The sequence below is a fragment of the Populus euphratica genome, unplaced genomic scaffold (genome assembly GCF_000495115.2).
Source record: "Populus euphratica unplaced genomic scaffold, PopEup_1.0 scaffold982.1, whole genome shotgun sequence".
Lineage (NCBI taxonomy): Eukaryota > Viridiplantae > Streptophyta > Magnoliopsida > Malpighiales > Salicaceae > Populus > Populus euphratica.
The window spans coordinates 3,486-18,480 of NW_011500844.1; the positions used below are offsets into that span (position 1 = coordinate 3,486).

The 14,995-nt window shown below is 33.0% G+C and overlaps 1 protein-coding gene across 1 annotated transcript; it reads right to left on the reverse strand.

Annotated features, from left to right (window-relative positions):
• Positions 1-1,596: 1,596 nt before the first annotated feature.
• LOC105116555 (auxin response factor 6-like) lies at positions 1,597-9,013 on the reverse strand. The gene is made up of 14 exons (XM_011013963.1): positions 8,098-9,013; positions 7,457-7,569; positions 6,912-7,010; positions 6,773-6,829; positions 6,520-6,675; positions 6,300-6,384; positions 5,604-5,694; positions 5,066-5,230; positions 4,869-4,991; positions 4,397-4,472; positions 4,089-4,236; positions 2,808-3,961; positions 2,424-2,614; positions 1,597-2,054 (listed from the first exon to the last, which is right to left on the reverse strand). The coding sequence occupies exons 1-14, from the start codon at positions 8,138-8,140 to the stop codon at positions 1,847-1,849; spliced, it is 2,709 nt and encodes a 902-aa protein (XP_011012265.1). The 5' UTR covers positions 8,141-9,013; the 3' UTR covers positions 1,597-1,846.
• Between the last annotated feature and the right edge of the window lie 5,982 nt (positions 9,014-14,995).

Consider the following 14,995-nt stretch of genomic DNA (forward strand, 5'->3'; position numbering starts at 1 on the left):
TGCGGAAGTAAGATTGCCGAAGAATGCATAATCAAGAGTAAGAGGAAGGCGTTCTGGGCTTCCTATACGATGCCGAGTCATTTTATGGTCTGAACAAACTCTGTCCATAATCTTCGAGAAGGCATGCAAGTTGGAAGATCCTCGTGAGCTTATGGGACTGTGATTGTAACTCAATGAGTCGTCATCTTTCCACGAGCATTTTCGAACTCGAGCCTTTCCTTGTTGAGAGCTAAGATCTCAGACAGTCAAGACAATACAGCAATGCCATGGCGAAGCTCATCTCGCCTGTGTTGATGGGGAAAGGGAATAGAGAGGCGAGGCTTGTATGCATCGATTTTTAACTTGACAAATCTTGAGTAGTGTAGTGTAATTGGTTATGATTTGAGTTTGTTTTTTAAAAATTATTATTTCTAAGTGTTATAAATCTTAGAATCATTAAACATCGATAGAATTATATAGTTATTAATTTCAGGATTTCCTGAATATCCAGATTATCAAAAGAAAAAATGAACTTGACGGGGCAGAGGTCAATTCAATCAATTTCTTGATGCGTTGCAAGCTAGAAGAAAAAAGGACACCCCTCCTTCCTTCCCCACGCAGCTGCGAAAGGGTTTCTGAGAGGGTTGGTGGATTGCCAACCCTACGTCTTATTGCTGATAGCGTCCTTCCTTGTCACCATTCCAATCCTCAGGAAAGTCCAATCTACACTCATTGCCCCACAACATGCATCACAAAACACAAACGCTTAATTCCACCATTACACAGTGGCCCATGCAGTCCCACAGAAAAAAAGGAGAGCTCAACTAAACCTTTTTCTCCTCTCCTTTCCCTTTCACTGCTTGAAAGATCATCCTCATGGCCATAAAGGGAACGTAGAATCTTGTGAAGTTTAGGTTTTTGGATGGAGGATATCTCGTGCCTCACGAGGCAAACTTTTTGCCTGCGAGTGCCATTCTTGAAATCTCAAGGTTAATTGTACGAGTCCTTAAGCTTGGAAAATTAGTTTTATGGTCAAGGAATTTGCTCCTTTTTCTTTATTTAATCTAACACCAGAAGAAACTTACTAGATTTCTTTGTAAATATTATTCCGTTCCTCACTCAAATCACTCGGATAAGAACTTGATTTTGTTAATTTCAAACACTTGGCCCCCTCGACCTCAAGAAAAAAACAATCCAGGTCTATATATTTTTACCTTGTTGATTTTCATTCCGAGCAGAGTACTCGACGGTCTATGTATATTCGCAGCTGGTTTATCCAAATTGAACAGGGAAATTAGCAGACTTTTGGGACTTGATATTGAGGCAGATTTGGCTTGATTGCATATAGCATCAGTAGCCTGGTCAAATCAAAAGCAAGGGTGGGACTGGGCGGCTGGCTGGAGCTTTTTCCAGACCCAGAACCTAACAAGACAGGCCATTTTCGCATTAATGCAAACCCTAGAAAAAGTGGATTTCACTTTTCAATACCTTGCCGCCATCAATCTCCAGCACGTGACAGTACCGGCACCTACAAGATGAGCTAGTCATCTAAACCCAGCAAGGTCTTTGTCAGGGCATAAAAGGCCAAGTTATGACACAGGAAAATGACGTTCATTCTACAGTAAGATTTAGCTCATAATAAATGGACTGCAAAATAACAAAAGCAAACAGCTGAGCTTGAGAAATATGTCTCCTAATATCAACTGTAGGCATTCAATAGCTTGAAAACGAGAAACAGTATCTTCTAATTACAGTAATAGCTTGTATGAAAACTTTACGCTAAGATTACGCTGCCCTTTTACCTCTGAAACTGAAAGAGGTGGGAGAGAAGCTGATATTACAGAAGAAATAGTGGTATCTTAACTTCTTAAATTGTCCAGTAGTCCAAAGACCCCACAGAGGTTATACCAGTGCTCAAAGATTTTGAATCCTGCCGGTTTGCATAGTCATCACAGCTGCCATTGGAAAGCCTCTGAATTGGAAAAGAGTTTAGAAGCTCTAAACCTCGTTTTCCCATTTGCTGTACTTCTTGTGGTGAGAGTATTTTGATGCACCACACACTGTTTACAAATTCCCTGTAATAAGAAAGCACCAAATTGATCAGGAATTTAGCTGATGGAGACTGGAACACAATAGATGGAAATTCCCAGATGAAAGACGTTCATCATGCATATGTATCAATTTCATGAATGTTATTTACTGAATCTAGCCTTTCAAAGTTCGTGCACATCTATACAAGGCATTTTCTTCTTGTTACATCTTTTTCTTAAGATATTTTACAATATCACATCAAAGATTATAGATCAAATGCTTTCATTTTACAATAAAAAATATAAAGATTATACAGATCAAATGCGTTCAATGATTTTAGTTAAGTTGAGCTTTAGATTAACAAAGAAAATTGTGTCAGACCAAAATGCCAAAAGTAAAAGTGAGAAACTCACGGCCAGGGGCCATCACCAAGAAGAAGAACATCATTCTCCCGGTCGATGAATACAAGCTGCCAGCCTGATCTCAGGGGGTCCTCCAGTTGGCCTTCGAGGCCAAACATGCGAGAAAGCTCACTGCGCAACTCATTGTAGTTGCTGAATTTGGTGATATCCAGTGACCTACCAAAGGACCCTGACTTGTAAACCTGTAAACAATTACATTGTTAACATCCATGACAATATTTGCTTGAGGTTTCTAGATGAATACATTCATAATCGAGAAATAATTAAGTCAACTAACACTAAAAATTTGAATGCTAAATGTAAAAGCATCCCATAAATCCCACAACAATGCATCCGGAAAGGAACATTAATTCAAATTGCAAAATGCAAAGTTACCTTAACAAAGGTTCTGGTTGGTGGATTTCCTTGGCTCACATTTTCTGTGGATTGCAGGAAACATGATTCATCAATGCAACTTGAAGGTGTCATTGCTGGATTAAGAGAGAAATTGGTGCCTGCAGTACTCATGTAATTAGAAGAGAAAGGTATAGTTGTGGAATCACTATCACTTCCAACTCCCCTGAGACTTGACATTCCATTCTGCAGTAGAAGAGATGATGGCTCTATGTTGACACCGAATAGAAGATGGTTTTGTTGATCAGTGCCACCATCCTGGTCTATTGAGCATTCTCTTCCAGGAAAGGGTGGCAAAGAAACAGAACTAGGAGTGATGCTTGTCTGAAGCAGCCCCAGCTGCTCCACTTGGGTCACCATGCATTGAGGAGCTCCGGAGGAAGTAAGCGATTCAACAGCAGCTCGCTTTGAGGGCCAGCCAGAAGAAGTTACCAAGGGATTGATTCTAGGCAAACTTAGCAAATGAGATGATTCATTCGGAGGAAATGAGTCCAAAAGACTTTGCAGGGAAGAAACAACAGGGATCGTCGCCGGCTTCCCATTTGAGTCAGAATAGCTGTGCTGCTGGCACAGTGAAATAGCTTGCAATGGTGGTGTCAGGGATTGAGAGGCTGAAGCATATTGAGATATTGTTGCAGAGGCACCATTTGGGATCTGTTGGTCAGCCAGTTGCTGTTGTTGCAGAAATGGCTGCTGCTGCTGCTGCTGGTGTGGACTGTCAAGTAAGTGATGATGCAGCAGTTGTTGCTGAATAAGGTGTGACTGGGATGGATTCTGAGACTGATGTTTATTCTCTTGAACACCTTGAAGAAAGGTCTGTTGAGGAGGAGACTGCTGCAACATACGCGGCTGCATTAAAGCAGCACTCCTGATTGGGAGATTCTGGTGTTGCTGGAATTGCAAAAGGGATGCAGATGATGATTTGGAAGGATCTAGAGTCCTCATCTCCTGAAAGGCAGCAGTAGCCATAGTTTGGTAGACATCATTTTGCAAACCTAGCATGGAAGCATCAACTCTTGGCTGCACCCATGGTGAAACTCCAGTTCCCTGAAAGTTCAAAGATTGAACTCCACAGTCTCCATCTCCTCGTAGCCACATAAGGGACGAGTTCTTTCCTAGATCATCATTCTTGATGCCTAAACCCAGCAAAGGTGAAAGGTTAAAAGAACAAGAAGGACAGAAAAATCATGGAAGTACTTTAAAATGAGAGCTTATAAGATAGTAGCATCCATCAAACCCACAAAATGGTGTAGACAAGCTTACCATGGAAAGAGGGTAGTCCTGGTGACCATGGCCGCTTGAGCCTTAGGGGAAATGGAGATGGATACGTTGGGAAAGTGGTTAGTGGTTCAATCTCCCAAAGAGAGACTCTTGGCTGCCTCTCCCCATCTGTAGACTCATCCCAGCCAACCTGCATGCACATCCTCTATTTGTATTAAGATACAGTTTTGGACAACATAGCAAGCAAATATTTGAAAGGTGATTTGGCAAAGGCAAAACTCTACATGTACCAAGCATTTATTTTATTCAAAAATAAATAATATCAGCATCACTGATTGTTCTTGGCATACCTTGGCTGATCGCCATTGTGAATTTGGCCACCGAACAGCATCCAAGTCACTGATGCCAGTTATTGTACCCATGTAGCTGGATAATAAACAACTGTCAGATGTCTTCATTGAAACAAAATTAAAATGCCTTTTGGAAAGAATATTTAGCACTAAGAAGGAAAACAAAACAACAAGAGAAATAAGCTAGAAATTACAGAGCCTATGCAGGCATTAGGTAGCAGTACAAGCGCAGAAAAGTGATATGGTACAAATGATGTCTTCTCACTCTAATCAACTGAATGTGACAACAAACCATCTAATGAAATACCAGGCAAACATTTGTCTTGCCATTGATCTACTGTCACCCTTGGCTAATAAGAAACGAGGATTTTTCTCACTCCCGTTGACAACAAAATGTCAAGAAGATAAAACCCAATCATGGAAGAATCATAGCTATCATATATGAACGTGACAATAAAAGTTCAGGGCATACCGACGGACACTTGATTCTTCTGTTTCGAACATCATCCTAAAGCGCATGCCAACAGACACTCGAGTGTAATAAACAGCTTTAAGATATTTGGCCAGTGGTATGACAAACTCTGATGGACTAGCCCTGAATAAGAGGTGACAAAAATTTAGAGCGCAGATAAGTAATTTAAAATTTCACTTTCACAAGCACAATCATACCTTGGATTGTAAAATATGGTAAAACGGCTATTTGTTGCAGCAGCATGAGCTGCAGCAGCAAGAAGGCCCAAGTGCATGCTATCGCTAGATAAGACTGATGAAGGCATCACAGTTTGAGGTCGAATAGCACGCTTAATGCCAAGTAGTAGCTGATTCTTTTCATTCCTGATGAACAGAAACAGGTTCCAATTGAAACACTAACAAGATGCATGGTTCATAGAAAATCATATACATACAATTTAAAGAGCAAGGATGTTCTTAAAAAATCCACATCATGCACTACATATAACATACAGTGGGGACTCTTGTGACCGCGGATGTTTTACCAGATTGCCAGTGCATTATGCTCCTAATCTAAACATAGTGCCATGTACATTCACTGGAATTCCAAGAGAGTGCACAAACTATGTAGCTAAGATGATCAGGATGAGATTCTACCCTTGGTGTCCCCAAGTTCAGTTAGACTATATAAAACTAAAAACACACAATATAAAGTAAATTAAAAGTATCAATACAGTGGAGCTAACCAACAGCATACCAGATAAAAAGCACTGAATCCCCAGCAACAAGTCTTGTAGCACTCACAAACACACTCCACCCAGTTGTAAGAAGGTGTCTTTTCGGCTGGCCTGATTAAAGAGAAGTCAAAATTTGTTAAGAGTGGAACCTGTAATTCAAGAGTAACTTATTGTTTGGCTTATATTCTCCAAAAAGAATAGAATCATCTTCTATCATATGTTGTAAGCAACTAGAATCATTCCCGTAAGATAAAAAAATTTCAAAAAACAATTAATTATAACAATTTAGAATGGTTCTCTGAAAATTTGAATCTAAAAGCTCTAAAAATATAGTTTACACCATCAGTTCATACAAAAAGCAAGTTTTACAGAGAATAATGTAGACATAGAGCAGGCAAATGACATAACGAACAAAAGACCAAAAAATTGAGTTAAGGAAAAGAGGAACATAGATTAGTCAGTTAGTTAATAAGTTGTAGCTCTAAACAAATAATGAGTTTGAAAGACAATAATTCATAAAAACAATACTGCTTAGTTTCAGTACTTTTATCATCTGATACACAGTAGTTTATTGACCTGTACATCACATATCGTGTTTAACCCAATCAATTCAAAAAACTAAATGAAGATGAGCCTCCACTGGATGCACTTAGACTGACATAAAGAATGAATACGGTGCTCAATTGAAAAAATCAGAGTTTTTTTAAAAAACTAACCGCGAAATATGTGTCTGAATTTCCATTCATTATCATGCAAATCCCTAGCAATCAACTCTTGAGCTGGAGGTTGCTGAGAAAAATCCTGCAAGTAAACAGTAGATGGAAATTGATTGTATTTCATAGTTAGATTGAATATTTACCAATGTGTCAGGATTTCATCAGAGTTGGAGAACTGAAAAATTGATGGACACCTTCCATAGTTAAATTGAATATTTACCAATGGTGGGAACACTTTCTCAGCTGCCCGCCGAGGGACAGAGAATCCTCCGTGAGTACTTGTGTCACTGGCAGTCAAAGTCTTACAGAAATAATTGGTTGGCTGTTTGCTAGGGGTGCCCATATCTGCTGGAAGGTAGGCATCTTTTTGCTCTTGCTGCAGAACAGGGTCATTGTCGGTATGTAATGCTTCCCATATAGAGTAATCCATAAGAATAACTAACGAAAAAGGCCAATAAAAACAAAAGGCATACTGGACTTAGTGGCTGCAAGGTCATTTGTGCATAAACTTCATCTGTTTCAACATCTGCCTGAAATTGAGAAATAATATGTGCCTTCAAGAAAGAAAGGAATATTCAGAACCAGAAGCTAACAAAGCAAAGCAAGTCTTACATGCATGGTCACATTGTGAAGCTGACAGATAAGTTGTGCAGGCAAGCTTGGGTAGCTTGGAATCTGGGCATCCACTTCCTTGTTTGTTGATGCGGCAACCTACATAAAAGGCCATTGCAATATAAATGAAATGAAGCACAAAGAGTTGTTGACAGTCACAAGTCAACACAGAGTGTGACAACGAGGAAAAATCAGATACACATTTTTGCGTACAAGCACAACAATTTTCAATATGCACTAATAAATACAGTAGATGTTAAAGAGAATCGGTGAGCACCTTGATCAGCTTAAGTAGCACCACAATGATCAGAGATTGTCTCATACACATTGTTGATTATTTGTATTATGTCATATTAGTAATTTACACATTAGATGTTAATGATCAAACTGAATTACTCTAAAATTTCAACTACCTGCAAGGAAGAGACAGACTCTGTAGGCTATATTCAGATACTCGTTCTACCAAACACATAATTATTCATTAACAATAAAGGGATCTGCTCGATAGGTGAACGTAAGCAGGCTAAAATCGGAGTTCTGCTAACCTGCTCACTGTGACCTTGTGGGAAATAAACAGCGCGGCTTCCAACAGCAGGTAGAGAAACAAGAGGACCCGCACATGCGTGCCATAGTTCAGAATTCAGCACCCGCTTTTCCACTGCAAAATCCATTCGAAAGTAATGTGATAAAATTACATGAAAAACTGCAATTTTTAGCGAAGAAAAATTTGAAAAATATATGGCCACCAATTAGCTTGAACAAAGTAGCTAAGAATGCTGAACAAGGGCTTTGAAACAGAAACTAAATGAAAATCACCTCTCCCAAACCCCAAAACAGGGCAAATATTTTTGAAAAAAATAAAAAGCCAAACGAAGTAAATTCAGCAAGGTGAACTATATTAACAGCCTGCTTGATCCCTGAGAAAATTGAGGGAAATTAAAAAAAAAAAACGTTGGAAAAGGTTCAAAACTTGATACACAGTAAGGTCTCCGAACATAAGACTAGAAAAATCAGAATTAAAGAAGAAAAAAAATTAAAGAACTTAGTCAAAGTTTAAGTGTGGATTATATCGACCGAGCAAGATATGATTTTCCAAGATCTCATTTACTCAGCCACCAAAATTATAGCTGAAGCAAAAATGAAATGAAAAAAGAATAGAAAGGCAATAATAATTAAATACACAGACCTTCGTGGGTTTGTGGATTAAAACCAGCTGAAGAGTGCCTCATTAAGACTGAGAGAGGGAGAGAGATTTAATAACACAATCGCAACAAGTTTAGACCCACAACCCAAACAATCTTCACTAATTTCTTCCCTTCACACAATGACACTATCATGCCTTCTTCCTGTTCTTCACCTTTTTACCTTCCCTCTTACCCAAAAAAGAATGACAAAACTATTAAACCATCAAAGACAAGTTCATTTGGAAGCCAAGAAAAGCAAAGAAACGGACCCAGTTTCTAAATCCTCAACCGAAACCGGTTTTGCTACAAAACACGATCGATTTCAGCCTCATCCGCTTTTCAAATAAGCTTTAACCAGCCGAAAAAATCACTCACTTGTGCGTCTCATTTAAGCTAGATCTTAGTTGAATGTCACTAAATTTGAGTTCTCTGAGAAAACCCAGATCTTTGTACACCCCAAATAGCATTAAATATAGACTAAAAACCGAGCGCTCAACATTTTCATAGCTACCACACCACACTGCTTCAAGCACTTGTATGCTACCTATATTCACAACATCTTAACAGAGGAGAAGAAACGGAAGACTTATGGGGAGAGTCTATTTTTCCCGGTAATGATGGATATTATAGTACGTGATTGTGTTGCTTGCTGCTGATGCTTCTGCTTTTACCTCTTTCTTTGTTTTTCTCTTTTCTTTTCTTTTTAATGGGGGCTCAATCCATGAAGAGGACATGTAACCGCCACCATCTTTTAGCTGTCTTTTTTTTTATACTAGCATGAGAAGAAAGGCTAGGCGAGCCAAGGTTCCTCCTCCTAAGTCCTCCCTGAACACAGAAAACAAAGAGAGGGAGGCGAACACTCAACAGAGGGAGTGTGTCAGATTTCTTATTAGAAAGCGAGAGATGAGAAGGGTGTCCGAGAGCGTGTGCTATAGTTTTTTAAAGTAATTTTAAATATATTAAAATAATTTTTAAATTTTACTTTTATCATTAATATTAAAAAACAAATTGCTGGAACTCCTTAACTCTTATATTCGTTTTGTTTAAAACGTATTTGGTACTGCAATAGTTTTCATGACAGCAATTATATTTAATATTATAATAGTTTTTATAGGAGCAATATATATAACTTTTTCATAATTAAAGTTTTAAAAAGGGCTTATGAGTAAATGCATGTAAAATTATAATATATGATAATTAACCAAAGAGTGGTCAGGTTAAAATTCTTTAGTTGGATAGTTGATTGTTTAGGTGTTTAATTTGTACCCTGATGAGTGCAATGGAGGACATGGACGGTGGATTAGAGAAGAAGAAGAAGAAAAAATCGATCCATTAAAAGAATGTATCTCAAATTGACATTTTAGGTTTTAATGAAAGTTTGGTTGGATTCAATGATTAATTTTGTTGTATAACATGTTGTATTGGAATATTCTACAAAACTTTTATTTTCAATAATATTTTTTATTATATTATTAAAAATATTATTTTATTTTTGTTAAGGCAACGAGTGATGATATTGATGTGGTAGTTCAATACCAATAATATTTTCTTTCTTTTTTTTTTGTTTTTTTACCTCAGCTGGTTATGTATAATTTTAGAGTTGTTTCTTATTTATTAATATTTAAACTTTAATTTTAATTTTTTTAATTTTTGTTATTGATTAAGATTTTAATTTGTCTCCAATTTTATCATTCAATCTCAATTTTTTATATATTTTTTTTTAATTTGGTTCTCATTCTTTTATTATTCTTTTGTTAATTTAATTTTTTTCATTCTACAAAACTTTTATTTTTAATAATTTTTTTTTATTACATTATTAAAAATATTATTTTATTTTTATTAAGGCAACGAGTGATGATATTAATGTGGTAGTTCAATACCAATAATATTTTCTTTCTTTTGTTTTTTTTTGGTTTTCTTACCTCAGCTGGTTATGTACAATTTTAGAGTTGTTTCTTATTTATTAATATTTAAACTTTAATTTTTATTTTTTTAATTTTTGTTATTGATTAAGATTTTAATTTGTCTCCAATTTCATCATTCAATCTCAATTTTTTATATATTTTTTTTTAATTTGGTTCTCATTCTTTTATTATTCTTTTGTTAATTTAATTTTTTTTAATGTCACTTTCAATCAAAATTTTGTACTTGTCATCTTATGTATTTTTTGTTTTAATTATGATTCTCGTACTTTGAATTATCCATTATCTTCATTTTTTTAATTGGTATTTTTTGAGTTTAGGATTTTTTTGTATTTTTTTTAATTTCATCATTCAATATTTTATTAATTGAGAATTAAGATTTGTGGTTTTTTCAGGTAGGGTGCTTTTAGTCTAATGACTTGGATTAATGGATTTTCAAAGTTAATATGGCTTAATATCTTTTTATTATTATTATTTATTTATTTTTAATTTCATCAATCAATATTGATTTTTTTTCAATAATGGGTTTTGTAGTTTTCTTCATTTTTTTTCTACTAAGTTATTCTAATCTCATGATCTAAGCTACAAGGCTGGTGGGTTGACCTAAGTTGGTTTGTCATTTTATTATGGGGTTGCTTTAAAAAAAAATTAATTTTATTTTGAATATTTTAAAAAAATAATAATTCAACCCCGTAGCATAGCCTCAATCAACATTTGATAGTTATATTAAAGTTTGTGATAAGATAAGATGATAACTGAGTCTTTTAAATTTATGTGAGAAATGCCATCCGCCCCATCATCTATAGGTTTAATCATGTTTTGTCAAATTTAAACTTCATATACTTTGAGGCATGTATCATGTTTAATAATCAATATTGACTTTTTTCAACAATGGGTTTTGTAGTTTTCTTCGTTTTTTTTTCTACTAAGTTATTCTAATATCATGATCTAAACTACAAGGCTGGTGGGTTGACCTGAGTTGGTTTGTCATTTTATTATGGGGTTGCTTTTAAAAAAAATTAATTTTATTTTGAATATTTTAAAAAAATAATAATTCAACCCCGTAGCATAGCCTCAATCAACATTTGATAGTTATATTAAAGTTTGTGATAAGATAAGATGATAACTGAGTCTTTTAAATTTATGTGAGAAATGCCATCCGCCCCATCATCTATAGGTTTAATCATGTTTTGTCAAATTTAAACTTTATATACTTTGAGGCATGTATCATGTTTAATTGGAACATTGGTTGCTTTTGGAACATAAAAAGTTGGTTTTTTAGGTTTTTTTCATAATTTTATGTTTGTTTTTGTTCTTAATATTATTATTTATATTCAAATTAAAGAAAATATAAGAAAATCATAAATGAAACATAATAAAGAACACTAAAAAAGTAAAAAAAAATCATAAATTAAATATGAAATTCAATTTCTAATGTAGAAAAAAAGCCAAGACATTGTGACTTCATTTTCTTTTCCTTTTGTTTTTTTTCATCCCTTAACATGACTTTGCTTTCTTTTTCCATTGTTTCTTAACATCACTAGTCAACAATAACATAAATAACGACAATAAAAAATAACTTTAATAGACATTAGGATTAGAATAATGGCCTTGTGGTAAAAAAAAAGTAATTATAGAGATTAAGAGAAAAAATCAAAAGGACACAATAGATGATATAGAATAAAAAAATCAAAAGGATTAGTTATTCAAACCTAAAAGTGTGTTTTTTCTTTAAAAATATTTTTTAAAATGATATTATTTTTCATTGTTTGGCTAAGTTAAAAAATATTTTTCTTAAAAAATAATAATAAGATAATGGAGATGATGATGTTTTTATTAGTGATAATATTGATGGTGATGATGTAGATTAGTTATTCAAACCTAAAAGTGTCTATTAGTGATAATATTGATGGTGATGATGTTACCATTAGTGATTGTAATAATAATTATGATGATGGTTTACCATGTGATCATGATGGTGTTAGCAGTGGTCATGATGGTATTGTTGTCAATGTTGTTTATGGTTGTTATATGATAATAGTGGTTATGTTGATAGTAGCAGAGATGATCATGATGGTAATAATAAGGTTATGATAAATAATGTAATAATGAAGAAAAAGTAGAGATTGTAGTAATGGAAATAACTAGTAATTGCAATGATGGTTAAACATGTAACAAGGTAATGGTGAAATTAAATATTGAGAGTTAGCACTATTCAGTCTAATCCAAATTGTGGTTGAAAACTAGGCTTCTAGATTACATGTTATTTGTTTTATTTTTTTTCTTATTAGACATATGATGTGTTATCTACCGATTTAAAAAAAATAAAAATAAAAAACCCTTATCTCTTGAGTTTAGCTTAGTAGATTGAAGTGTTTAGGCTAATTTATGATGGGTCAGATATGTTAAGCTACCTAGACATGTGCGCCTAACGTGTTTTTAACTTGGAAAAAAGATTATTTTCCCTTCCATTTAAATTTATTATTTGATTTTATTTTTATATTAATTAAATGTATGTTGTACATATTATTTTACTAAATGTTCAGTATTTAATGTAAGTTCAGATGAGATTATAACAATCTTTTTATAATATTAAAAAATGTTTTTTTTACGCATCCCATCATGATTATTTTTTAAAATATTATCTAGTTGCTTTTATGCAAACATATGTTTTTTTTATCATATAACTAAACATAAAATTATTTTAAAAAAGATGAAGTTACCAAACTTAGTCAGGTTCATGATTTAGGTTGCAAGTTTGGCTAGCTAGTCAAAGTTGAGCTAGGTCGATCCAAAATATCTTCATCTCAATATTTTAAATACATAATGTCATCTTGAATTTATTAAGTCAAATTGAGTTTTTATCGGTTATCCGAGTAACCTTTGAACCCAAAAAGTTGACCAGATTACATCAAGTCAACTCTCACAAGGTTTAATTTGAAACTTATATTAAGCAAGGAATTATGTCAAGAGGTTTCAAGATTGACTTGCTTAGCTAAATCCAATGACATTTCTAGAATCCTTATAGATACCAACAATAAATTTTCATCAAAGTTAACTTCTTGTCTTTATTTGTAATTTAATATAACTAATATAACTATATATATTTGTATTTTGTCATTCATATAAGTCCTTCAATCCAATGGTTTTTATCTCTTCAAGTGGATTAAGCAAGCTCTATATCTAATAAGTGGATATAAAATCCATTTCAAATTTTATGATGTAAGCCATTTTATAGATTAAATATTAAATATTACTCTCATTTAGATAGCAAGCTTATTAAGTATGAGTACCTTATTATTTTTAATTTTCATGAGAAGTTCATATCTCATTAGTACATATCATATCATATATATATATATATGGTTTCTTAAGCTTAAGGGTGAGCATTTAATGTTATAGCTTCATGTTCACATTTTATTTGAATATCAGTTTGTGGTTCTTGAACATCTTTAAGTTTTATTTTCTTATCACGATTACTTTCAAAAACATTTTTTTTCTAGAAAGATAGCATGTCTTAAGATAAATTTTATTTGCTCAGTAAGATCAATGAGATAGTAGAAATAATACTTAACAAATTATTTGATTTATCTCTTAGCTTTTTAAATACTATATACTTTATATAAACATTACATCTCCAAATTCTTAAGTATAATAAGTTTGGTCTCCTTCCATATCTGATATATAATTTTATGAATATATTTTATTGGAATTCTATTTAAAAAAGAAATAACAATTTGTAGAGCATATCCTTAGAAAAAATACGAAAGATTTGTATAATTCATCATGGACTATACCATATCTAGTATAATATGATTTCTCTTTTATAAACATCATTATATTATGGTGTTCTAAGAGGTGTTTATTATGATAAAATTTCATTCTTTTTTAAATGATCTTGAAATTCTTGGATAAAGTATTATCCACCTTCATCTGATCAAAATATTTTGTTACTTTTTCTAATTTGTTTTTAAATTTTATTTTTTAATTATTTAAACTTTTTAAATGATTCAACTTGTGGTTCAATATGTACAAATAATCATATCTAAAATGGTCATTGGCTAATGTAAGGAGGTGTTTATCAACTTTGGCACAAATGATCATTAACCTATTTATACATATGTGTATTTTACATCTAACAATTCATTAAATCTTTTACTGTTTTCAGTAAAGGGTGTTTTGATCATCTTACTCAATAAATAAGCTTTACAAGTTTTATATAATTCATAATCATAATTATCAAAATATCTTTATTTATGTAACTTAGAAATTCTTGTTTCATTAATATGACCTCATCTATAACTCTATAAATATTATGGATATTGATTATCTAATTTATTCTTCTTACTATTTATATTAAATATAGAAATATTTAAATCAAATATATATAAATTATTCACATAAAGACTAAATCTATAATAAATATCATTATTATAAAAGAAACAATATAACAATTATGAACTTCTAGTTTCAGTCTACTAAGTAAATGTAAATAATAAGTTCCTATAGTTAATACAACAATTCTCGCTATATTTGCCAACTTATATGCTCATTTCACCTTTATGCAATATTTTAGTTTACTTTAGTTCCTACATATTTTTACAAATTTAAAAATCATATTTGATATCTAATTGATTAGTACTTAAAAGTGCATTTTTATCATGGTTTTATATCATCATTTTGCACTTGAAGTATCAACAACTCCTTAACTAAAACATGTTTTATAATAATATATCTAATAATATAAGATACCTTTAATTTGTGGTAAATGTTCATTTTAAATGCAGGCCTATCACATAAATGAAAAGATTGATTGATGAATTTAAGAACTGAAATTGAAACGACAAAGAGATGGCCAAACTTAGAAAAGAGATGTCGGTGCAATCCAAACCAAAACACTGTTCGGTAATTAGGTCATATCTGGAGCTATAGATCTCAGATTTAGGTATACTTTATATGGATGGAAAGGCAAGACATA

Coding starts and splice junctions, on each gene's coding strand:
- LOC105116555 (XM_011013963.1), bottom strand. CDS start 8,140: ATGAGGCACTCTTCAGCTGGTTTTAATCCACAAACCCACGAAG. Junction 7,570..8,097: donor TAATCCACAAACCCACGAAG/GTCTGTGTATTT, acceptor TGGATTTTGCAG/TGGAAAAGCGGGTGCTGAAT. Junction 5,695..6,299: donor ATTCAGACACATATTTCGCG/GTTAGTTTTTTA, acceptor CTCTTTAATCAG/GCCAGCCGAAAAGACACCTT.